General features: G+C 41.0%; 1 protein-coding gene and 1 long non-coding RNA gene across 5 annotated transcripts; one reads left to right on the forward strand and one right to left on the reverse strand.

The window, feature by feature from the left end:
- Positions 1-723: 723 nt before the first annotated feature.
- Positions 724-11,808, reverse strand: LOC118211472. The gene is made up of 2 exons (XR_004762008.1): positions 11,298-11,808; positions 724-2,043 (listed from the first exon to the last, which is right to left on the reverse strand). It is a non-coding gene; the product is annotated as an uncharacterized LOC118211472 (long non-coding RNA).
- LOC118211470 (hepatocyte nuclear factor 4-alpha) lies at positions 3,194-26,471 on the forward strand. Of its 4 annotated transcripts, none has more exons than XM_035388702.1 (10): positions 3,194-3,343; positions 18,426-18,600; positions 19,517-19,611; positions 20,575-20,681; positions 21,350-21,505; positions 22,431-22,518; positions 22,805-22,957; positions 23,470-23,706; positions 24,139-24,264; positions 24,651-26,471. In XM_035388702.1, exons 1-10 carry the CDS (start codon positions 3,295-3,297, stop codon positions 24,791-24,793), a joined length of 1,329 nt encoding a protein of 442 aa, XP_035244593.1. In that variant the 5' UTR covers positions 3,194-3,294; the 3' UTR covers positions 24,794-26,471. The 4 variants fall into 4 exon arrangements, with proteins under 4 accessions (XP_035244593.1, XP_035244594.1, XP_035244592.1 ...); XM_035388703.1 differs by lacking the exon at positions 3,194-3,343 and adding an exon at positions 10,550-10,960; XM_035388701.1 differs by lacking the exon at positions 3,194-3,343 and adding an exon at positions 16,287-16,471.
- Positions 26,472-27,367: the final 896 nt, after the last annotated feature.

The following is a 27,367-nucleotide window of genomic DNA, read 5'->3' on the forward strand; positions in this document are numbered from 1 at the left end:
GGGACTTCCATTCTAAATCAAAGGGTGCATTTTTGACTTTGCCTCAAAAGCACAGGCTATATTTTATTTTATTTGATTACTTTTAATCTCTCGTTATTGTCCATCTCATATATACATATACATACACACATACATACAAATTTCAGAAGATCCTCATTGTATTTGAAGACTTTTAAAATGTTGGGTCTGCTGTAAAATAGTGATTATACCTTGTTCTTTCCAGTGTATTTCACTCAGATTAAAGTGCTTTTAGGGCTGTTCAGGCACAGTAAATAGTGTTCATCCAATTACGGTGTCCCATAAAAGACAGGATACGGGATGACCTGGGCTTACTTATATTCAGTGACAATAAAACAAATGCCGAGAACTGAGCTAGAAGAATCACGCTGACAAGTGTGATCAATGTTTGCTCTGGCTACCCAGCCATAAGAAATGTCTCTGCATTACCACTCACCACCAACAGAGGTCACCCAAGGGAACAATTCATTTTGAAATATATTATTTTTTTTCAAATCTGTGAAATTAAAATATTTTTATTGTTGTCCTTGTACTGTAATTTTACTTGTTATTATATTGCACATTATTTAATGAATGGTAAAACACACATGGGAGGAGTTATTAAGTTAAAATGGAAAGATAAATAAGTTCTTAAATATTTTACCCAACAGGATATTTCTGCAAGGTGAATTATTAGTTTATAAAAATTAATAATAAACAAGCAAACGCTTCTTCTGAAGCTTTAATACACAGAATGACCCATAATGAATTCGGTTTACATAACAGTGATGCATACATTACTTTAAAAGTCAGTTTAGTGTGGAAATCTACTTTTGAACATGACAAATTGCGAAGACGCAAAGGCACATATTTTGAAAAAAAACAGGATTAAGGAGGCAGGCAATACGTTTAAAAAGCCCTGTCCTTTCAGCCTGAGTGGATAAGGATGACAGGGCCAGACTGCTTCTTACTGCCTCATCAACTCCTCTCATTTGTCCTGGACATGTATGCTGTAAAACGGTCTTGTACAAAATGCTTTTAAAGTCATAAAGAGCTGATAAATTCAGCGCAGGTCATAATCATATAGTCTGAAAAAGTTCCTGTGACCGTATTTTTAACTGCAGTTTCATAGGATGTGTCTGTATAAATGAGCTTGTGAATTTATTCTGCTTTTAAACTGGTTCTGAGAGCACTGTGACTGAAACGTTAACCTTGTTCGTAAGTGTGACCCAAAAACTGCCGCACTAAGCCAAAAGCAGCAGAACATCATGAATGTTAGAAGCAAACATTCATCACATCTAAATCTTCAATGTCGGAAATATTCATTACACCCAAGGCCTGAATGTTAGAAATAAACATTCATCACACCCAAGACACAGTATTTCACAGAGCGGGTCATTCGCAAAACACTTGCGGACACGTGTTTCTCGCGAGAGTGGCCCATCGCCACTCTTTTCTGTTTTTATGATGATTTACATTTGACATTTTGTCTTAAATACCATTAAAAATGATTCAATATCAGCAGATGGCAGATGTACAAAGGAGTATGTGCAGTATGACGATCTCCAGGTGATGTTCAGTGACCGGGGTTCAGTGGGCAGGATGGGGGGTCCTTCAGTGCTGTACATAGGGCAGGATGTGGGGGCTCAGCCAGTGGGGTAGAGAGGACAGTGTGCTGGGCTCGGTCATGCTTCTAAAGAATGCACACACCTTGTGCTCAATGCCTGAATTGGCTGCTGATTGATAGGAAACTACAAATACCTGCAGCCCTCCAGGATTGAGCGTGACTCTCCAGCGCCAAGACGGCAAGCTCCATTGCGCGGGCGTGGCTCACAGTTCGGTAACAAATCCTGATCGTCAAGGTGCTGACCGCGGCCAGCAACATCACGGAGCGGAACATGACCGGCTGTACCATTGCCAGGGGGTCATCTGGAATGTCCACCCATCAAAACTCCTCCTGTCAATCAGACGCCTGTAGTTCGCCTGCACCAGTCACACGCAGGGCGTGCTCCTCCGACGCGGTAGCTGCGCAGTGCAGCCGATGGCCTGCAGAACAAAAGTAATGTGAATTGGAGAAGCTGCAAGCCTCCACTCTCACAAATCCACGGAGGGCGTTACACGCTAATAAGATAAATAAATCTGAGGACGTGTGTGGGGACCCTGCATCAGAGCTGTAGAGTACTGCGGCTTGAACTAAGTACACAGTACAGAGAAAATATCTGATATGACATCACGTGTGTTACAGCCTAAAAATGCTACTCCAGATTGGGAGAAAAATGAAATAAAGTCAGGGAGAAAAATAGTATTGCGGTATTAAATTGATTAGACTTGTCATTTAAGATATTTTGTCTGTAATGTGTATATTCTGTGTGCTTAGTTCAAGCACCAGGACTCTACATCCCTAATGCGTCTCCTCTACCACACGTCCTGAGATTCATTACAGGCATTTAGCAGACACTCTTATCCAGAGGGACTTTCACACAACATTCAGATAGCATTTACATTGCATCCGTTTACACATCTGGATATATACTAAAGCAATGCAGGCTAAGTACCCTGCTGAAGACAACAGCAGTGTCCTATCCAGGAATCAAACCTGAAACCTTTAGGTTACAAGCCCAGTTCCTTACCCATTATACTACACTGCCGCCTATCGAGGATGAAAGGCTTTGTCCAAAGGCTTGTGTGTAACATAATGTTATAAATGTTTTGTTCTGTTGGAACTGTTCCCATAACTGAAAGTGTTCAGGTAAAGCACAGCCAGGCTTCTAAGTTAACAGGTGTACCATGAGGTTTGAGTGATGCTATTTAAACATTCCACACCCACAGGATTTAAAACCAAAAGTGAAACGTGCCTCAGAGTGTCACCCATTATCATAGAAGCCAGTGAGTGTAAGGGGGGCCAGATTAACTGCTCTGTAGGCACTGCCCGAAAAGGTGTTCAAAAGAACATCCTGTATGCCTCCTTTTTTACTGGGATAGACAGGAATAAGCTATTCAGTCAAATGAATGAGACCGAAAATGACGGCGAAAGTATATTCGCGTGTCAGTTCTTTCGTTGCCATAGCTACAGCCACCATATAGATGGGTCACCATAAGAGCTCGGGTTAATGTTTAACCTCTCCACCCACATTTGTAAAGATCAGGAAAAATCAATAAGATAACAGCCGGAGAGCGGGCCTTGCCTTACACCAACAACACCTTCCGCAAAAAAAGCAAAGCCACACGAGCTGGGCCAAACTGCCACATCCTATGAAGTAGAGAAAACGGATTCGTTTAAAAGAAGAGGGGACCGATATGGTCAATGTTAATTCACAAGGCAGTGCGGGTATGGACACTCCATATGGTAAGTTTTTGAGCGGTAGCCTACCGAGTTATTTACTTTACAGCTGTAACGGAAAGAAAGTAGATCAAGGGACGATACCTACTTTTTTTTTTTTTTGTAATGGGGACTGTAATAGGGGAATTACACTGATGGGAAGTGTGCTTTTCTGTGCTTTTTATCCACAAAATATTTTTGCGTTTTGAGGGCCTTACTGCAGTAAGCTGCGTTTAAGGCTGCTAGAAATTATACTTTGAGTCCAGTCCAGGGCCCAGGTATGAAAGCTATAGAGGTAACCATGGCATGAAAACAGAACATCTGGGAGGTGCTACAGGATTGCTCATAACATTTTTTTAAAAAGGCTTGGTATTATAAACTATTTGAAGTTTTGTGCAAGTTTTTTCATGGGTAGGATATTTTTTAAATTCTCCACAATGCTGATTTGGGTTTATGTAAATTGTACTCTGCAAGATAAATATGGCCACACTGTGTTTCAGCTCTGCTAAACAACTCCAATGGACCGTGTTTGCTTATATTAACCCTTTAAAGCAAGATACTATTCAAATATTCAATAGAAAGCAACAGCATGACTTATTTTGAGGACAATGCGTAAACTAATGAAAAGCTGATTGTGGAATAAACCGTGTGAATTCAAGAAAATGTAAGTGCAAGTCAGGTGGAATTGTTTTGATGTTATTTCAGTATCAAGTGCATTTTAAAAAGAGGCAAGGCATTAAAGGCAAAACATTAAATCTAGACAAGAAATCCTTAACCTTATAAAATGCAGAGATGATTATACTGATTGATAGAAAGCGTTACTTCACTGTCCCCCTATAAGATATTCTTCTCACAGGTGGTGTCTTGACCAATACAAATTTACAGAACTTCAGCAAATACACAAATATGACAATAACATGGCATATCGACAATCACAGAGAATAGAAAACACAGAATAAGGATTTGGGTGACATTAACTTCCAGTAAATGCCACCAAAACTGAAACTGCCCTTTTCAGTACGGGCCCCTGTACCTGTATCAGGTGAACCGTGTCAAAATTAGTGAAGAACAAAAATGACTGATGATTCAAAATAGACTGTTAAAATGCTCAGAGGAACAAAAGAATTTAATAATAATGAACATCTGGAGATAAATCAATACAAGGATGTTATCATTGGATTAATTCTTTTTTATTAAATTAAATTAAGCAGTTTGGGAACTGTGACAATCTGGTGATAAAATCAATGTGCAAAAGGACTATTGTCATATTTTTTCTAGTATTCTCAGTTTTGTACAGATAATTCAGTTGTATATGAAATGTCAAAAATCCTTTTCCACTATTCCATTATTACCGCAGGATTGCAAGCATGTGCAGCCTACTGTTGTTGTCAGTTCAAGGGACTGACGGAATTGCACTTGCGCAATTTTCATTGACAAAGCCCTGCTCTTTGCGACTGTCACATTTCTCACGTTTACAATGGGACTTGTGGGAGTGGATCTAGAGTCTACCTCGCTAGCTCAGTAACAGGAACTGAAGGGTCTGGGGTGGGCACCGAGCTGAACCGTCTGTTTGTTCAGAGCTCTGAATGATACCGTGAGTCTCAATGGCCCAGCATTCCTCTGATAACTTGCGATGGTGTCAGGGCTGTGATCAGGAAGAACACCCGAACAGACAGCAACCAGAGAGAACAAAAAGGCCCAGGCCCCAGCCATGCACTGACGCACATGGAGTCGGGTTATGGTGCAGTACACTTAATAACTAGAAAGGAAAGTTTGTGGACAAACTTTCAGTCGGCTTGAAAAAGCCGAGCATTGTAACAGTAGCCTACTAGTAGACATAGAGTAAAAAGACGAGCGTCAGCTAAGTAGCTTAAGTTAAATTTGTGGAATTACAGCTCCGTTATCAATATGAACTGGCTCTTGTAAATATCTACCAAGAATGAACATTATGTTGAATATTGAAAATACGCATGTTAGCTCTCACGAATTATAGCGCACAGAAAACTAACTAGGTGTAATATTAGGTTAGAATGAATTCACGTTGATGTTGCTAATGTCACCTTGCCAGAGATATCATCCATTGGGAGCTGATGGTTTGTGTCTGTAGCAGCCGCAGTGGTCAATTTTGACACTAGCCCATGGAAGGCTACGTCTTTGGAACACAGAACATTTTAAAATCGGCGTTTAACACTAATTCGCTTGCGTTCTGATAAATAAAAAAAAATGTTTTCAGTAATATGCCAGCTCACAATAATAGCACAATACATGTATTGGGATGAAATAGCTGGATTGGCGAGATGAAATAAACTACAAATAATGTTTTGTTGTTCTGATCAAAATTAATTTTTGCCACAAAGGCTAATAATATATATTTTAAACCCTTTCTTTTTGAATCTCACAATATTACTTTGTTGTTCAGAGTATTTTCCCCCCTGCAATTCGCCTCCTTTTTCTGTTTAAAAAATGCAGAACCCTGGGACGTTCCATCAGGGTTAATCACTGGGTAGGCCTACATTTAACGTAATTAACTAATACATTAAATATTTGAGATATTCATACAAAGCACAATCAACGCAATCTCATACTGGGTGAAGCGGGCCAAATTTGGTAGGTCTGGTTGAACAGCTGTAGGAAGACTAGCGTACAAAAAATTGGAATAAGAAGAAAATAGTAAGGAGAACAGTAAGATGGCCTTTTCAAGCCGACTTAATAACACCAGTAACCACCACCACGGAGTGGACGGCGTACACTCCTGACGCATTTTCTCCCTGATACATACTGGGGGTGGCAGAGAGAATTACAGGTGGGCTCACAGTACCGTGGCAGAGAGCCGAACCCCCAGCCACACGGGGGAGAAAAAGTTATATCATCATTTGGTGTGAGAAGATCTGTAAGAAGTTTGTATGAAGTTTGATGTCACAATTCTGTGTTTATAAAAACCAATCGTTTTTGGGCTGTCTTAATAATATAAGGCAATAACTAATTCTAATATCAACATAATCAGCAATTTTTCCCCCTTTTCTATTACAGCAATGAACAGGAATAAGCCTTCTCCAAATAAATGAGAGTGAGACTGTATATGCCAAACACTTTAAAAAAATAATAATAATAATGTGTGCACGTGTGTACTGATATGACAGGGAAAGGGGTCTGTGTTTGTTATAGAGTCAAGCTGATTAGTCAGATATCTACATAACAGTCATACGTCTCGTTTCTAATCACTTTACACAGAGTTAATCTAGCAAGACGGACTTCTTCCGGAGCAGAAACGACTACATCTCTGATTTGCTTGTGATTAGTTTGTTTAAATTACCCAGTTGGTACTTGAATCTTTTGTCGTTTGGGGGAGGGCCATTCAAGTTCCAGGCAATACTGTGGCTAATTGTTTCTCGAGCAGAAACATTATCATTTTACATCCAGGCAGCTCTAGCATGATGTAGAAAGTTGGCAGTGCTACGTTTTAACTTGGATTGGTTCTTACTGAACCTGGTCCCAGGCTGTGACTTTTCATACCACCGTATCAGGGCTACTAAAACAGCTTGTATGTAATGCCCAGACACAATCCAGAGTTTACGTAGCTCATGCGGAAGTTCTGAGGGGTAGTCACTGTATGTTTGGAGCTCAACTAACACTATTGCCTGAATTCACTACAGTCTCCCTAAAATTGGTTCCATAATGAAACGCACACGTTAGGTTTCAGTAATCCCAGAAATACGCTCGCCAAAATGTCTTCAAAGTGAAAGGAATTAAACATAATTTCAGTAAATGAGATCTTAATAAACTCAAATTTATTTTCTTGTCATATAGCCTATAGCTGTAATTCCAGGAATCTTATTTTCATCGACTTCACACTCGTTGTTGAGTGCTTCGCAGGCCATTTTGGCACGTGATCTCAATGGCAATTACGTTCCATGTCCACATGGCGGCACTGTCAAATCGTGTGTTGCATATTTCCCCAAGTCATTGTGCACGCTATATTTGTAATGTTGAGAAATCCATTCAGCATTGCTACTTTTAGTCCATGTTTTTCTATGGCTTTTAGATCAAGGAAAAGTATTTAAAAAACAGATTAAATTTGAGTATTAATAAAAACACTTATTAAGGCCAAGAAAACCCTTATTATTTAGTACCCCAGAAATCTGCATTTCCTCTGAAATACTATTACCATGGCAATTCACACCCTTTGGACAGCCTGTCACAACAGTTTTGTAAGTCAGTTTCAGCCATGTTAAAGTTCTCTGAAGCTTTAAATGATAATAACCAAGACCAACTTTACAGAAGCTCCAAACTTTACAGAAGCTCGTGAACCCTCCAGAAGTTTGTTAATTAATGCCCACTTTTTATGAACATTGCAATGTTTCGTTAAGAACGTTCTAAGCACATATTTGTGATCTCATGTCTAAATGGTAAACCACAGGATACATAGGGACACAAGTAGGTATACATGTTCCTGAGCAGAAACAACTGCATCTCTGATTTGATAGTGATTAGTTTAAATGACTAATTGATTAGTTTATTTTTGGCAAGTCAGTGTTCTAGAACTCCATTGCTTTGAATTAGCAGTAGTGATTGTTACATCAGCATTAGAATGTTCCGTTAAGAACGTTCTAATCAAATACTTGTGATCTTATGCCTTAAATGGTAAAGCACAGGCTACATAGGGACACAAATATGCAGACATGTTTTGCGTGCCATGAGCGTCCAGTGTGAGGATGTGTGGGTCTAGAGGCTGCCAATAGTCAGGACAGTACAACACACGAGAGTCACTTTGAGGATGTGGCCTTTCATTATTGTCACTCATGGTTCTGCATTCAATCTGCTATTGTTATCTTTGGCCTGGATTCAATCAACAGTTGTCCTTAACTTGGCTTACGAATAAAGATCTATGTGATGCTTCCCCCTCTCTTTTCTTAAGAAACACAATGTGACCAGTTCCGCAACACTTATTTTTCAATTAAAATTAAGAGCAAAATGTTGATTGAATCCAAGCCTCAGCTTGGGCAAAGCAGGTCTATATTGGCCCCAAGCTGTGGGGCCCGCACAGACCCTCTATGTGCAAATCCAAGAGGAAGACCACAAGGAGCCACATTTTCAGCGCTCACTGCTCCCACAGTTTGCTAATGTGGGACTTTTTACTGCTATTCTGGCAATACTGTGGTACAGAGGAATAAATGCAAACAATTCCAGAGAAAAAATGTCTAAATACGTAAGAGCTGAAACAGCAGGAAAAAGAGAGCAAGCAAAACTACTAAATCTAATCTGATACTGTGGTGTGATCTGATACATGTTATATTTGTATATAATATGTTAAAGGAATCTGTATGTATGTAAGTACGTAAGAGTATATATAGCCACAACTGGTCAGCCACAACATTAAAACCACCTGCATTTTTATGCTTTTTTCTGATTTAATATTTTATTTTCTCTGCTTTTAATCAAACAATTCACACGTGGTCAAAGCGCAGACTCAGAGCTTTTATTAAAAGGTATTCTTATATATTTTGGTTTCACCATGTAGTAATTACAGCACTTATACATAGTCCCCCATTTCAGTGTTTTAGACAAATTAACATAATGTCACATAAAAGAGTAATTTGGTTGAATATTCTTTGCATGCCATGACTTCCTGATGTCTGTGACCTATCAACATCATCAGAGTCTGGATATCTTATTGTCAGGTTGTCCTACAAGCGATACAAAAACTCTTTGCATTTGAATGGATCTCTATGGGAATGGGGGGGTGGGTGGGACTAGATTCAGCTGTAAATTATGCTGATACAGTATGGAACACATTTGTTGGCTAAATGGCTTTAAGTCATCAAGGGTCCAAGGTATCAAATGAGCCTCAAACCACCGTGCTGCTGCCAGATATGCAGTAGATACTACAAGCATTGTTTCTCCTGAATATTTTTTCCATTGAGTTCAACAGGAAAATTAATGATGGTGAAACCAAAATGTGTAAAAAAAAAAAAAAACCTTTTAATTAAAGCTCTGAGTTTGCGCTTTGACCACTTGTGAATTGTTTGATTACAAGCAGAGAAAATAAAATATTAAATCAGAAAAAAGCAGAAAAATGCAGATGGTTTCAATGTTGTGGCTGATTGGTGTGTATATATATATATATATATATATATATATATATATATACTCATCTCTACATATATATACTACCTCTACTGACAAGTCAGGAAGAGCGATGACTGTCTATAACCTCAAGAGAGATGTGGTTTGGCCTGCAGTCTACTTTAATTCTCAGCAAAAACAGCAGTTAATTATTAAAAGAGTGTTATCGCACTGCATGATTGATTTACAGAAAGAATTGATCCAAGTGTTTATTGATGCAATTGTTTACTCATTTATTGTACAAAAGGCTACTTCGGGTTTTTATTAGTTTATGACGGTGAGAGATGTGTAGAAATGTACATATTTGGTAAAAAAAAATTATTTAAATAATATTTTTTGCTGTCTTAACTAAAAACACAGTCATCTGATATAAATGAGTAACACCCTGTAATAATAATAATTATTATTATTATAATAGTTTTTCTGCAAACAATATACCATAGGCAAGGGGACAGATGTGTCACTCCTCCTTATATCTACAGTATTAACAATATGTCTGCACAGAGGAACTTTGTGGCATTAGTATCTTTTACTCCGAACACTTAGCTGTAATGTTTGATATATGTGCACTGAGTATGACTTGGCTGGTTACTGAGTCTGCAACCCTGGCAGTGTCATAAAAGAGTTTGTTATTGCAAGACCATGCCTGACATGTCCAGTTCAGTGTGATTAAAGTGTCGCGCATTACCCGACATCCCCAGCTAAGATATAAAACTCCTGTTTGGCACAAAAATGGTAGTTACCCTCTAACAGTCTCCAGAGCATCAGGTTGCCAGATCTAAACTGAAATTATAACCCATGAAGGCTCAAGTACAACCTGGATCATACAGGTACTGAACAGCACATCACATTGCCAGAATTATTCCGCATAAAAAGGCTCATCAATAATTTATAAAGAGGAAAAAGTTAAATTAAATTGAATTATAGCGAATTATAAACTTTCTGTTCCCTACAATGGCTGTTGTGGAAAATGGCATTGTGAAGATTAACAGGATAGTTTTCACAGACCCTCACCCCCACCCAAAAAAGTGTTCTCTACACACAGTATTAAGCCTAACAAGTGGAAACACAAATGAATAATCCTCAGCAGTCTTCATATCTCTAGCTTCATAGTACTGTTACAATTTGACCTGACACAGCTCCGATTAGCTCGCTGGTGTTCCAGGTATTGGTGACACATTAAATGAACCAATCAGATCAAGCGTTTTACCCCATTCACTTGTATTATCGGCTGTTGGATTGTCCATTTCATATTTAAAGCAAAGTTCCATCTTTTGGAAAGAAAAAGTGATATGTATAAAGTTTTCTTCCCCTGTCCAACTTAGAAGAGATCACATTTGTGTGCTTTTGTTTGCGGCATTCATAGCAAGCACACATCAGTTTAAAATTCTAGCAAGTTTAAAGCAGCAGGAGCAAATTAATTTGTCACATTTTGACTGTGCTTGAAATAGCAGGCAGTTTCAGTGTTTATGGCTGAGAACCATTCTGCCAGCTTGATTTCTTTAGAGAAATAAAAACAAGGTGAGTACTGACTGAACCGACAGCATCTCATTTAAAACGTATGTAGTATCTTTCTACACATGCAATCTCTAGCATGTAAGTATCCTCTAGCTTGAATAAACCTCCCTGTAACTCTTTAATTGCAACAAAATGGCAACAAGACAAAATGGAAACAAGAATATAAATAAACATATTTACAATTTAAGATTAAAGTCTGAGTCACAGCTTCTAAACAAACCGAAAAGAAGAACCCGTACTGATTTTCACAGAGTAGCCAAAACTGAGCTTGCACAAGATGAAAGGCACGCAGGAGATAGTTATCTGTTGACAAGGTCTTGTTCCGTGACATTATACTCACGTATCTTCGCCATCAGACCTAGGCAGCGCAGGCTTTTTTTTTTTTACTGGTCCCAAATGTGCTGTGGCAAGCACATTGTCCGTGTTCTTCTTTCCCTCTTATCAATATTTGAACACATCTGAGCCATAAAATGGACTGTTTTCTGACAGACAGGCTCTCCCCCATTTGAGAAACGGACAGTCTCTGCGCGTTCCATAATCCATGGCTTCTAGGAAGGCCTGTTCTCTCCCTGCCGGTTAGCCTGCGCCCGGCTCGCTTCATTTTTGTCGTGCTTCTTCAACCTTCCTTCCCGTGATGTTGCCTCTGAAGTGGAAAGGTATCTTTCAGGGGGAAGGTACAAATAGGCTTCCGTTTCAAATGGAGTTTGGTCGCTGGTGGGAGATGCCTATGCAGGAGATAGACTTTGTTCACAAACTGGAGTTTGAAATTTCAGAAGGGGGAAATGGAGGCCTTTATTGTTGACTTTTAGCCTCGGGGCAAAGTGGACGACCGATCCCGGGGCAGGACCAAGGGATGTGCTGCTGTAAAAGAGAGGATGGAGGGAGTGAGAAAGAGGGAGTGAGACAGAGGGAGAGAGACAGATTAATTAAACCGGGGAGAGGCAGTGAGTGAACTGGGAGTGACAAACACTTACACACTTAAGTTTAAGTGTTAAATCAAGTATATTTTACTCTGCCTAATGAGCATGTGATCACTATTTGACCCTATATACAGTGCAGTCTGTAATTAGACTGATTTGGACAGTGTGAGTGGATTTGAAATAAAACAATTAATATGAGGTTAAAATGCGGACTCTCCGCCTTAATTTGTATTTACATCCATATCAGGTTAACCCTGTAGGAGCTGCAGCCCTTTTTATAGATAGTAGCCACCCCACCCCCTCAAATCCAATGTGCTGGAGCATAGAGCCAATTTGTCTATTTGTCCCTGTCCAAATACCTACAGACTACGCTGTATCTAGACTCTAAACTCTGTTGGAGTTGAAATAACACTGAATGAGCTGGGGGGGATTGCAGCCACTGTGTGAAGTAATGATTCATTTCTTTGAGTGCAGCAATGGGCAATTTATCTTGTGTTATCTCGTGTTTAAGGTGCTGACATTATTTACATGCGCCTGAAGAAGATTGGCCAGAATGGTTTAAATACATTGTCGCATAACGCAGTGAATGCAAGTAGCCACAGCCATAGATTGTTTGCTCTCTACTTGTTTGGAGCACTATTAGCACATTGCGTCAGGCCTAGTGCCATATAACAATAAACAGACCATAATCTCCTCTTCCCAACATGCATGTAGATTGCCTCCTTTCTGTATGACTTATCCTTTAGAGGCAGTTTGCAGGCATCCTATTATGCCTTCTCCATTTTGAGAGAGCATAAACGCTTGCTTTAAACAGTGTTTTTAACCGAGGACATCAGTGCCTGTGTGATACTGAGACAAGAACTGAGAGAAACAGCAATGGCTGAATACTGAAGGCTTAGACTACTATCTGTCTCTGAGAAGTGTTGAGGCTTGCATTTGCGTTGAGGCTTGGCATGTGTGTTGAGGCTTGCGTTTGCGTTGAGGCTTGGCATGTGTGTTGAGGCTTGCGTTTGCGTTGAGGCTTGGTTTTCCAGCGCACGACGGCTCCACGTCACTGAAAATTCTTCACATAACTATAAGCTCAGTGGGTGCCGAAAGAGCTGTCTTTCGCAGGCGTGTAAGTACTGTGTGCTCATACACAAGGCAAACATTACCCAAGTGGGGACACTTGGGTAATGTTATCACAACGCATAGCCAGAAGATAAATCTCGCTGAACCATCGGTGGCTGGTGAACCGACTGACCCCTTCGCTGCTCCGTACATTTCTTGACATGCCTGAAAAAAGTAACGCTTAGCAACGGACATGTTTAAGGTATTTGCCAAAAAAATATTTCTGCTGGGCCCTTTCATTTTGTGGACAAGTAGCCTGCTGAATTCCTGAACACTAGTGACCCCTCTGGTATATCAAGAGACTGCAGTCTCTAACGGGCCAACAGCGACCTCTCTGGTATATCAGGAGACCGCAGTCTCTAATGGGCCAACCATTTTCTCTATTAGCTTGTGCAGTCCATGTGCTGACAGACAACGCAACAACGGTTAACATCTATACTGTATTTTAGTATTTTATGTTAGGTCTTAACATCATAATTCTACCAAACTGGCCTGCTTGTGCAACCTAGCATAGATGGTAGCATTCAACAAACTATGGACTATACTGCCTACACTGTTAACTGAGCCCTAAATAGATTCCTGAATTTTACACAGTGAGAATCAGACTGTGCTTGGTAGGGTCTGGTTATGTTAGGTTACATTAGCTGTCTTGACCCCAGATCCTCTGTTTTGTTGTACAGAGGCAGAACTGGGGTACCTATGTGAGGGTTTGGGGCACAGGAATATGTATATTCCAGTTTTCTCAGTTGGACGTACCATTCTAGCATAGGGGTGGTAATGTGTGAGTGCCCCGGCATTTTTGACCAGGCCCACTGCCTCTCGTCCGTGATCATACGGAAAGTGACATCACTTTTTTAAGCTCTTATTTATGCATGTTTCTTTGGTATTTCTTTACGCAATTAGAGGTGCATCAACATATGGAATATTCTACAGTATCAGGACCAAAACACTGGATATAAAAACATCCAAATGCGCCTTAAAAATTGCATGTGGACATGTAGACACAAACATAAAAAGAAAGTCTGAAAACCCAGACTGTTATCATTTCTTGCTTGTTGGCATGCTGCTCCAACTCACAAGGAAGAACATTTCATCTGGACCCTTGTTGGCCAAAACACATCGTATCGTATTTCAGTAGTCTTGTGGATATCTTTAAACATTGTAATTGATAAAGACATTTTTGACATTTTCCAATTTTCAGAACAAACAAAAAGGAGTATTGACCCTTCCCTTTAGCAATGTCCAGGAGCTGTTGAGTCAACGTCTCCCGTCCTGATCCGAGAACAGTTATCAGGATCTGATATCCTTTTATAGTGAGTCACAGCCCTTAACCTTGTAGATTGCATTTTATTGAGCTGTGTATTGCTTCTCTGGAGGGTTCAGAGAAAAAAAATAAGATGTGTTTGATGATACGGGAATGAGGAGGCAGATAAGATATACTGTGTAGGAGTGAGTTATTCACCTGCTTTGCTGTTCCACAGATTCTAAGCCCCTCGAGCCGATAAAAGCTTTTTGGTTGTTACACCTTCTGCTGTGCTGCCACCTTGATTTTACATTTTGGATCGCTTGTCAACTTAATTCAGCGCTTTTTATTGGTCAAACTGAATGAATGCCCCAAAAGGGCGAGTCAGCAATTGCGGTCACCCTTCACCCGATACAAAACAACACAAAAAATAAATGAGAAAATCATAATAGAGACATAACAGCAACACAAATGTTTGGCTGTAGCAGGAAATTATGATGGCTGAGTTGCCTTTATTCTATTACAAATGATCGGTTATAACGGCTAACAATTTTTCTGAAAGTTTTAGGCTTCGATATGTATTTAATAGGGGTTGTTTACTGATATCATACCTTGAAGATTTTCCAGATAGTTAATGTATTCAGCCATTAACCAGAGTAGGTTTTTATTGATGGTCATCAAGCTATAATGCTGCCTCCACAAACAACTGCACTGTTTAGCGTCTAGCCAGCAAAAGTTGGGCCAGGACATTTTTTGGACGAGACGTGTTTTAAATGACGGCCAATCAAATTCAGCAGCCAGGCTGAGTGGCCCTGAGGTTTCTGTGCCCCAGAGATCAATGACCCACTGCTTTGAACAGTCACTTTGCCTTCTTTAAATAAGAGAGGGAACGCTCGCCAAACATTTGCCATGTCACGCTTTTACTTGTGCCATGTAGCGGTTTGATTTTTTTGCGAAATTTAGAATGTTGCCCAAGGAAGAGGTTCTTAGAGAGAAAGAGAGACAGCAACAGACAGAGAGAGAGAAACAGAGAGAGATAGAGAGAGCAACGGTGAGAGAGAGAGAGATCATTTAATAATAAACCAAATTCTGTGGCTAAAATACTAAACCGAATACTCATGTTTGAAACATTGGTACGATCGAACGTAAACGCAAAGTAAATTTGAAAGCTAATGGCCGTGAAACATTGCTACACACTGGCCGAGGGCCTCTTCACAAATACGAACCTGACATAGATAATGACCAAGCACAGGCTCAGTGACCACAGCCTGGCCATTGAGATAGGCCCAAAACCAAGTGGCGGTTACCGAAGGAAGAAAAACCGCGCGCTCACTGAGACTGGTGAGGTTCAAAGTAAAAACAAATTTTAAAAAATTCAAATTGATAAATATTAATCAAAATGTTCAATATGTTTTTGCTAACCTATGGATTCATAAAAACGAACTGGCTCAGTGGAAGAGACCCCTATAGCACCACTGGCTGTGTGGTAAGTAGCACACTGAGTGGGCAACTACAGCATCACTGTCCTTAGGATAGGTCATTTCATATTGCAGTTGTTTTTATGGTTATTATTGCTGTAATTATTGCTTCTCTATTATTTTCTTAATGAATACCATTTCTCCCTAATTATTGTTATACATTTTTATTGATGGTGCCATTATCATAATTTGTACGCTATCGCAATACAATCGTCATGCCAATAAAGCTGATTCAAATTGAACTGAAAAGAATTGAGAGAGCGAGAGAGAGAGAAAGAGAGAGAGAGAGACAGAGAGAGGTAAGATGGAGAAGAGAGAGACAGAAATCTCAGTCCTGCTATCTCTCGTGGCTCTGACCGGGCTAACCATTAACCCGCGGGCCTCCCTGCCTCCGGAGCTGAGGGAGCAGGAGGGAACAGGAGGAGGAGGCTTGTTTCTCCAGTCACGACCGGGTCTTTACACCTCCCCACACCGGGGGAAGACCCACATCACCGGGATGGGTTGGGGGGGGGGGCGTGGGGGTGAGGGGGGGGCGGGCGTAGAGGGAGGTGTTCACCTGTGGGAGGGAGGGACCGGGAGGAGGGGGAGGGGGTGTCGCACGCGTCCCCCCCAGACAAGTCCTTCGGCCCGGCGAGCGGGGCTCTGAGAATGCGTTTGTCAAAAGCCCTGGCTGACATGGACATGGCGGACTACAGCGAGGCCTTGGACCCGGCCTACACCACCCTGGAGTTTGAGAACATGCAGGTGCTCGCCTTGGGCACGGGTGAGTCCCTCCCTCCCTCGCTCGCTCGCTCGCTCGCCTGCCGGGGAAGCGTGACGACGCGAGCCCGTCCCAGGCGCCGCGGCACAGCCGTGCGGAAACGGGCTTCGCCAGACCCGATGTCACTGATTGATTGCCGTGACTCACCTTTGGTTGTGTTTTTTTTTTTTTTTTCAAATGTGGAAAATTCATTGACTTTAACCTTTACCTTTAGTCGCCTCCGATGTCTTGCAGAGAAAACCGTTTGTTTTCTCATTATTTGCCATTCTTCATCTTTGACATAATGTTAGTTTTAACATGAGCAGCCTGCACGTTTATTCAATATGCCTGACATATTTTGATGCTGATGACATATGCTTATAGCCTTATCAGTCCCTTCGGCTGTTTGACTGAGAGATTTACCAACTGGGAACAAAAATAATTTTGTGTGACCATTTTTTGCAATGACGTAAGTTTAGGCACTCATCCTTCTTGATCATTTTCCTTGTGTACTTTCCAAAGTGTTCAATTATATCAAATTATGTGAGTGAATTCAACCTTTCCTGGGGATTTCTGATTTGTAGTGTGCAAATATTCAGTTAATGTTATGCTAGATCATCTTAGACCACTAAATATGCAATATGTGTACAGAATCTATCCTATTAACCTTTCTTAGAATAAGCTCTGTCTTGACTTAAGAGGCATGGAACATTAGTTGAGGCAAAAAACTAAAAACAAATAAATAAAATTAGGATACTAAATGGAATATTTTGAAATATTTTATGTGCTTAAATAAACAACGAGAAAGAGGCTGAAAAAGGAGACTTCACGGATTGTCTTACAGGGTATGTGCTTAATTTACCAACCAAATATCTGACTGCGCGTATTTCCTATGTGCTGAAGCACAAAAGACTGTTAAAATCCTGTCAAAAGCTCAGTTTGCTTTGTAATCCTGTAGCATTAGCGTAAACAGATTGGATCTTAAATATTTCGTTTTGTTCTTGCCTTTGATCAACCTGGATTCAATCAGGTGAAAGATTAATGCAATCACTGTTTCCATTGTTTCCGGTACACCAATTCACTCCTTAAAATTCGATCAGGGATTCAGCCAAAGGAAAAAGAGAATCTCAAAATAAATTCATTTGGTCTTTTTATTCTCGTATTTTAGTGATTACAAAAAGCTTTGAAGCACAAACAAGTAACCTGTGATGTTTCACAAACTGAGCTGAAAGAGAAAGAAAACCACATATAAATTGTACTCAGTTTCTGACACTACCCTTGGGTATTTCTTAAATGATGTCATTGTAAAGTATACCGTTCCACTTTATGGCACAGGAGAATCAGCCATTTTCTTAAACTGTGCCAAGGAAAGAACAGGCTGTTTCAGTATTATCAAAGCTTAAAGGAGACAAGACTTATCTTAAATACCCTAATTTGGGGCAGGCCTCTTTAGAATAGCCACACAAGCTGCTGGAGCTTGTTGCAGAAAGAATAATGATATCACCCCAAGCTCTCTATCCTAAAAAAAAGAGTTCAGAACAAAGAGTGCAACAATCAGACCTGGTTTAAAAAAAAAAAGGTACCGATTACAATGTTATGAGTGGGGATTATTTGGTCAATGCAAATACTGTAAAGTGTTAACCTTGTTCAATTTGGCCTCTCTCCTGTACCCACCCCCTGCCTATTTGATGAGAGCAAGAGACTCGCTCCCTCATGAAAAAAGAGTGTTAATCATTAACACACCGTTTCACTCCAATCAAAATAATTAAATAAAAATTCCCTTTACTTTCTGTTCTGTTTTTAAGTCAGAGGCCACTGACAGACTACGCTAGAACACAGGGAACGCCCTGTTTTCCCAGCAGTCTGAGGGAGAGTGCTGCAGTGACCAGGGCGAGCTTGTATTAGAATTATTTCTGAAGAAAAAACAAAAAAGTGCACATGTGATCTGAAGCTGGGCTCACACTGGCTGTCGTTTCAGATTCCCCGCCCACCGAAGGCACCAACATGAGCAGCGGTGGTCACCTGGGCGTGGGCACCCTGTGCGCCATCTGCGGCGACCGTGCCACGGGGAAGCACTACGGCGCGTCCAGCTGCGATGGCTGCAAGGGCTTCTTCCGCCGCAGCGTCCGCAAGAACCACGTGTACTCCTGCAGGTTAGGGCCCAGAACCCGCCTCATTCACTGACCTCAGATCAGCTTCACAGCGTGTACCCAAAACCCGCCTCATTCACTGACCTCAGACCAGCTTTACAGCGTGTGCCCAAAACCCACCTCATTCACTGACCTCAGACCAGCTTTACAGCGTGTACCCGCCTCATTCACTGACCTCAGACCAGCTTTACATCGTGTGCCCAAAACCCACCTCATTCACTGACCTCAGACCAGCTTTACAGCGTGTACCCGCCTCATTCACTGATCTCAGATCAGCTTTACAGCGTGTACCCGCCTCATTCACTGACCTCAGATCAGCTTTACAGCTTGTACCCGCCTCATTCACTGACCTATAACCAGCTTTACAGCGTGTACCCACCTCATTCACTGACCTATAACCAGCTTTACAGCGTGTACCCGCCTCATTCACTGACCTCAGATCAGCTTTACAGCGTGTACCCAAACCCCACCGCATTCACTGACTTCAGATCAGCTTTACAGCATGTACCCGCCTCATTTACTGACCTCAGATCGGCTTTGATTGTCTTTAACATTGATAGTGCTGTGTGTTTTTTGCTGCTCATGTAATATTATGAGTTTGCCAATTTACTGTAATAATGACAGACCTTATTCCCAAATCAGAAGGATTGAATATCCACTGTATCTTAATATGAAGCATCCAACAATGATCTGAACTATTACAACACCCAGTATACTATCTATACAATTCTACTGATCTCAAAATCCTGAGCTCCAGTGTTGTAATGAACAAGGCTTGTAAATTAAAAATATACTGCCGTAACAGCCAATGATTTTGATGGCTTTGAGGACAGAGCTCACAGTAATTCTCCCCAGCAACTGCACTGGCATGTGGCTTTACAGAATGAATTCCTTTAACATGATTGCTTTTCTATTCCAGATTCAACAGACAGTGCATTGTGGACAAAGACAAGCGGAATCAATGCAGATACTGCAGGCTGAAGAAATGCTTTCGAGCGGGAATGAAAAAAGAAGGTCGGCACCTTTCCTTATATCCACGTATCAACTTTTTTGCCTCCAATAGCCGTCTCGTCCGTCAACATGCCCATAAATCTTTGTCATGATCTGTCCTCTATTTACTTATCTATTCTTCTTCGTGTAAAATTTTCAGATTCAGTTCAATTTATCACCATTATATCAGTATAGCTGCAGGCCCGAGACTCAGCAAACAGCGAAAATGTGAGGTGTGACAGCTCAAGGTATTAATTGTTGTTAATCACCAAAACATTATTAAGTGAGCAGAGCCATGACTGTGCGAGAGGCCGGTCCCTTGCACGAGCCCTGCGTGTAGCGCTCAGTTAATGTTCAATAGAGAACACGTTAAGGTCCGTGACCGGCTTCTGCTGAGCAAATATTTCTGAAGCATCGCAACCGGATTAAACACTAATTGGCGAAAACACCACAACCTTGACAATCAACGCAAACTGTCCCCTTTTTCTATGATGAACAACTCGGGAAAATATTTGTTTGGAGAGAATGACGTCGAATGCAAATGATCGTTTGAGTCCTCATCTACTTCGCCCGATGTGCCTTTCGAGTTACAGTTAAGAAAACCGTCCCCCAAAAAAAGTGACTATTTTACATCCTGCCGGTGCCTGGTGTGTCAGCAGGAATAACTAATGTAGCTTGAACATGAGGAAACTTGGTCAACTTAACAGCGCACAAACCCCTTATGGAACAAGGCCAATTTGCCAAACAGAGTCCAGGCTACAGTCGGCTGATGACGCAGCCAAGACAGCTGATCAAACTTCAGGTGACGGGGCTTGGCCTGCACTCCTGGCGAGCGCCTTACTAGCGAGCCATTTCGGACACCCAAACTGTAGCACAAGTAGCCTACAACATTTAATGCTCCTACATGGCTGGGACCGTTACTGCAAAATGAATATGTCGATGTCATTTATTTCAATTTAACGGATTTCTCCTTTGCGTTCTCTCCAGCGGTGCAGAATGAAAGAGACAGAATAAGCACCAGGAGGTCCAGTTACGAGGACAGCAGCCTCCCATCCATCAACGCGCTCATACAGGCGGAGGTCATGTCGCGGCAGGTACGGCCAGCTGACAAACCTTTAGAGCACTAGAACAACGAATAGCAGAGTAGAATTCAGCAATACGAAATAAAAATCAAGAATATGAAATGGCTCGTAATGACCTAAAAGTCAATTATTGCTCACCAGCCACTTTATAGCTATTTAATATGTCAAGCTCAACATTATAGCTAAGTTCAAGATGAGAGAAGCCTATTAGATGTATACGTTGGACACTAAGGTGCCAAAAGGCCTTAATGTTGATTTTTCTTTGGTCTCATTCTTGCGAACAACTGATCTGTTATTTAATATTATATTATAAATAGCAATTGAAGAATATTTATGAATTTATGAATATGGTAAAAAGTGTTGTTTTATGGAACTGTATCTAATTGGCTAATTGCTTAAATGATTGATATTGATCGCATGATTGAAACCAGTCATATTTAAGCAAAAGCTTGCCCTGAGAAAGGCATAATCCATGCTAAAATGTCAGCCAACCTCAGAAATAAAATTTACAAAAAAGAAATTCCTGCCTAGAAGTCCTATTTATAATCAGTGTGCTCCAAGTCCAACTTTATTTTCCAGATCATTGAAGGTTTTAATTTATACATATAAGAATTGGAATACGATTTTGAATTGCTCCACTCTTTAAATGCGATGTTACCATTCCTCCGTCACGCCTGCAGATATCCTCACCTGTGTCCATTCTGAACGGCGACATGAGAGCGAAGAAGATGGCCGCCATCACGGACGTGTGCGAGTCCATGAAACAGCAGCTGCTGGTCCTGGTGGAGTGGGCCAAATACATCCCCGCCTTCTGCGAGCTCCCTCTGGATGACCAGGTGAGAGACATAGATAGCCAGGTGGAAAGATGATTCCCACGCACAAGTACCTTTGAGAGAAAGGATTCCAATTCTCATCTGGGTTAGTGTGCAAGATGCCATGATGACACATACAGAGATAAATACTACACCCACAAGTATGCACTATGGTAGTGTTCTTCTATTTAGAATGATATCAGTAAACAGTTTCTAAGGCAGTGTAGTACCAGCAATAGCCAAGATACATTTCCCAGCCTGATCAAGCAGGAAGGATTATGGGGGTTTGAGTACAGCAAAGGGGCAAATTAAAACTCTGTTTCTTCCAAAGGCATAATTTGCAATAGTTTATTTTAAAATAAATGATCTATGACCAAGATCCCACAGAAACTAGCTGCTGGACTGGCCCCTCGTTCTGAGCTGCGGTTGAAGCGCGACTTCTGCAGCGTGTTTTTGAAAACTTTCATTGATTATGAGCTCTAATAGACAGAGATATAAATAAGCCAGCTTTCTGTCGCTCTTTCCAAACTGGGAGGCCTACCCTTCTAGCAGAGCCAGGTCCAGCACTGTTCATGGGAAAGCTGGGTCCTCCGGCTTCCAAGGCTCCTAGGCTGCGTGGTTAATGTATTTCAGTGTCTGCTGTTGGGAAAAAACGAGCTGGTTTGAAAGTTAAATCCCTCCAGGAAGTGTTCGGAATCATTAACGCTTTGATAAACAGGGCTTGGTAACTGATTTGTGGATCCCGGGTTAATTGGGGAGAAGGCAGTCGGATCCCTTGAAGAAACCTGAGGATGAACAGATGGATGGATGGACAGATGGATAGATTTAACATGTTTAAATGCAGAAATGTAAAGGGTCCCTCACACAGTCAACGAGAGACGATTTAATGGACACTATGCGGAATGGCGTGCCACTGTCGCAGAGTTGAATGAGTTCTGTTTTTCTCCAGGTGGCATTACTGAGAGCCCACGCAGGGGAGCATCTTCTTCTAGGAGTGGCTAAGCGGTCCATGCTGTTCAAGGACCTGCTGCTCTTAGGTAAGATAGCGGAATCCTAACTTCAAACAAGTTCATTTTGGTTATTTCTCAACTCACCGAAACATTTTAAAAGGAAAAGCCCCTTGAATTTAATTTTGAGTCAGATGAAGTTAGGAAGTGTTCATTGAATTTGTCTATCAAATTAAAGACACATTTAAATATACATTTACATTAAAGATCAATATAAACTGATATCCTAATGTAACTGTAACTCGTAGAAAGCGATATTTTTACAATCATATTTACCTACAGTACTGCACCTGTTTGTTTTCCTGCTTTAATTCAGGAAACGACCACATTATTCCTCGTAACTGCCCGGAGCTGGAAGTGAGTCGAGTGGCAGTGCGGATTCTGGATGAGCTGGTGCTGCCCTTCCAGGAGCTTCAGATAGACGACAACGAGTACGCCTGTCTGAAAGCCATCGTCTTCTTTGACCCAGGTACAGAACTGACCGCCAGCCGGGCTACACACACACACACACACACACACACATACACGCACCCACGCACACACACACATAACATACAGACCACTACATACCATGTATATGCAAGAATACCTGGCATACCTGGCGTGGTGAATCAGCCTGAGGCAGGCACCCAGGCTACATACTATAGTACTTAGCGCATTGAGATTGTCCACACAATTAATTATAATTACACACCATAGACATGCATATTTAACAACACAGAAAAGCACGCCCTCAGCCAACCTAAGCTAGTGTAGGGCATCAGACCATGCCAGCACTGTGCATGTTTTTGCTACGACGGCTCCCCATGAAAGGGAATGAGGAATATCAGCATTTTTAAGGCAACTGCAACCGTAGCTGCATTCATGTTGTGAACCCCGCCGCTGATTTTGGGAGATCGCAGACGCAAGGTCGTAAACGCAAATCACCTTTATCGAGGACTCGTAATTGAAATCCGGCCTGTCCTCCGTGTCCTTCGCCAGACGCCAAAGGCCTGAGCGACCCTGGAAAGATCAAGCGCATGCGCTACCAGGTGCAGGTGAGCCTGGAGGACTACATCAACGACCGGCAGTACGACTCGCGCGGGCGCTTCGGCGAGCTGCTGCTCCTGCTGCCCACGCTGCAGAGCATCACCTGGCAGATGATCGAGCAGATCCAGCTCGTCAAGCTCTTCGGGATGGTGAAGATCGACAACCTGCTCCAGGAGATGCTCCTGGGAGGTAAAGACCCTCGGCCAGCTTTTCACCCCGCGTCAAAACAGAAACGTTTCATCCAGACTGGTGCCTCGCTAGATTAGCAACTAGCCACATGCTCATGCTAATCTTTTGTCAGATCGTTATTTTTCACTCTCAATTAAACCCATTATGAGGTTTTCAATTCCACATAGGTCCATAAGATAAAGAGCCCCTAAACTTCTCCCTTGGAATATAAGAGTATAATCTGAGTCATAAAATCACCACATAATTCCCTAATTTAATAATAACATATTTTCACTGGTAAAACTGAATTTAAGTATATAACCACGAATTCCAGGCATTATGGATTCATAACTCCACGTTATAGATGTACAGTCTTCTGAATAGTGTTAAATATTTAGCTTATAAGAGAAGTTGTATATTTTTCTCCAGCTACTTCATGACGTCTCATTTCAGGTTCTGCAAACGAGACGCACCACGCCCCTCACACCCTACATCCTCACCTGGTGCAGGAGCACCTGAGCACCAACATCATCGTGGGCGGCAACAACATGCCCACCCCCATCCACAACGGCCAGATCTGTGAGTACCTGTCCCATGCCCCCAGCCATGTAACTAAAGACTAGGTCAGCCATTTCACTTTAACAATGCTCATTTTTATTCTGCAAGTATCTATGGACCAGACCTGGGTCAAATACATATTTGTTTTGGATTCAAATACTTTTCTGTGCTTTATTGATCTTGTCTGGTGTAACTGAGCCTGCCAGTATGTCCAGAAGGTGGGGTTTGCACTTTCTGAGAGCATTTCATTGGTTCCAATACACCAGACAAGATCAGTGAAATGTAGAAAAGTATTTGAATCCAAAACGAATACGTATTTGACCCATGTTCTGTAATAATGAAAATGATTATATATTTTCAGCGGTTGAGTAAGCGGTAACCTGTTGGCATTTTCTGCTTTTCCGCAGCCACTCCCGAAACTCCGCTCCCCTCCCCACCGACGGCCTCCGGCTCAGAACACTACAAGCTGGCCCAAGGGGTCATAGCCATGGTGCCCAAACAACCCACCTCCATCCCCCAACCCACCATAACCAAACAAGAGGCCATTTAACTCAGGGCCTATCAATCTCCTCTGGCACACAGCTATGTAAATAATTTATAGCAAGCTCATTGTACAGTCTGAAGGGTAAAAATGGCAGCAACACAGACAAAATGCTTAAGCGTTTCCAGTAAAGAGGAGAGTGAGTCTTCATGATCTGCAAAGTGGGAGGAGCTGACACACACTCTCGTGTGACTCACAGATTTGAGCCAATCGTACTGGTCTACAGAGAGCGTGATCAGATCGAACAAGTTACCGGCAACACACTGTCCAGCTGACTCCACCCATTGTTGGTTTCTGAAAGGCTTATTCTGCCATCACTAGTTTATGGTAAAATAGCAGATTTCTTTTTCAGTTTATTATTCAGTAAGTAGCTATTTCTTTTATTTGAAAAAAAACAAAAACACTAAACTGATAGGTGAGCAGGCTAAAAGAGGAGCTACAGGTCACATATTAGTTTAGACAGATTCTTAAAATATATCCCCATAGTGAGGATATTGTGTAACCCTCCCCTAGCAATTTTTTCCCTTTGTACTTTACTCAGGGTCATTTGACATAATACGTAGGGAATAATGTATATATTCTAGTACAAACTATGACTGTGTTCAATTCAAGATGATATAAAAACATTTTCTGCATTATCAGCCTGCTTTATCCTTATTCTTAAATTATTTTTTAAAAAAAGCTTATTGTAAGCTAATTTACTGGTGCATTATTACAGCGGAAATGTATGCATACATTTTGCTCAAATAAGATTCAATAGAAGACAAAACAGTGATGCTACACAGCAAATGAAATTACTTCCATATGGGCATAAGGTTGTGACATTTGTATGGCTCACTGCTATCTATATTTATGTTTCCACAATATGCAGAACCAGAGAACATAAACGACATTGGTGAGTCTAAGACTCCGGCAAACCTAGGTTTAATGCCATTATTAGTGTACATTAAGTTTGATAAATAGATTGGGGTTTTAAAAAGAGAACTATTCTTCTTTAGTAGTGACTCAGCTGTTTTTTCTTTCCTGTTCACCAAACTGTCCTTTCGTTGGCTTTTCCCCCTATTAGATCAGTTATGTTTTAGTCTATATAGTGACAATAGCTGTTTCTAGGTTGTGCACGTTCTGCATTTCCCGATGGACCCAAGTAATTGGCTTGTCCCGTATTTCATAATTAATTTATTACAAGTATATATTTGCTTTAAATATGAAATAAAAAATAAATGGTGCTTAGACCATTTCTATGTAAATTATTTTAAATCTGTTCATTTTGTATGACTGTAAATGTGCAACATAAACGGTGCAACTACTCTCTTGGGAAATACTTTTTATAAACAATGTCAAAAAAGATGAACATCTTAAAAAGATTTACATTTTTAGCATTTACAGTTTTCTTTTCATTAAAATGATTGAGGAATGTTTTGTAATTTAATACAAGACAAACTCATTGATCACTAATTTCATTTCAAATGATTCTGTGTGAAGTGCCTGAAGCCACTGGAAAGAGTAGATCAACCTACAAAGAGTCTACTTTAATGCATAAATGGGTATGACGTTTTTTACATAAAATGCTGAAGGGCTATGCTGTTTGACAAAAGTGGCTCACATTCAACAGTGCCTTTGTCATGAAGGATATGGGGTGTTTTAACATGTAAAATCAAAACATTAAATGTGTTTTTTTTAAAATAAATAATATTGTCTGGTTTCTGACTATTACTAAAATACAAAACAATAATGCAACTGCTTACAATATTTACAAGATCAAAACAAACTACATGGCCAAAAGTATGTGGACACACCTCATACAGAATTACAGGCATTAATATAGAGTTGGTCCACCCTTTGCTACTATAACAATATCCACTCTTCTGGGAAGGCTTTATACAAGATGTTGGGAGAATTGCTGCAGGGATTTTCTTCCATTCAGCCAGAAGAGCATTAGTGAGGTTGGGCACTGATTGGGTGATTAGGCCTGGCTCGAAGCTGGCTTTCCAACTGATCCCCAAGGTGTTCGATGAGGTTGAGGTCAGGGCTCTGTGCAGGCCAGTCAAGTTCATCCACACCGTTCCCAACAAAACAATTTGTATATGGACCACAAAGTGTGCCCGGGGGCATTGTCATGCTGAAAGGGCCTTCTCCAAACTGTTGCCACAAAGTTGAAAGTACAGAATCATCTAGAATACCATTGTATTAAGATTTGCCTTCATTGGAACTAAGGGGTGTAGCCCAAACCATGAAGAACAGCCCCTGACACTTTTGGTCATATGGTGTATGTCCATCAAATAGTTGCCTTACCAATCGCAGTACTACGATTCTATAGACTTTACACTTGTCATTTTGGTTAGAGCTGTCATTCTGAAAATGATGCATTTACAAAAATACATTCATAATTATATAAAGTATTAATTATATTAAAATATGAATATTACTGTTTATACCATGTATAACTTATTTTATGCAACTTTGTTATTGCTATAAAGCTGGAGAAAATAAATGCAATTCTGCTTGGCGCTCATAACATTGGATTGTGAATTTTCAATGTGACTAAATTATGAATTTTCAAATATTTGAGTCGTCACAAGGACC

Source organism: Anguilla anguilla, chromosome 13, assembly GCF_013347855.1.
Source record: "Anguilla anguilla isolate fAngAng1 chromosome 13, fAngAng1.pri, whole genome shotgun sequence".
Lineage (NCBI taxonomy): Eukaryota > Metazoa > Chordata > Actinopteri > Anguilliformes > Anguillidae > Anguilla > Anguilla anguilla.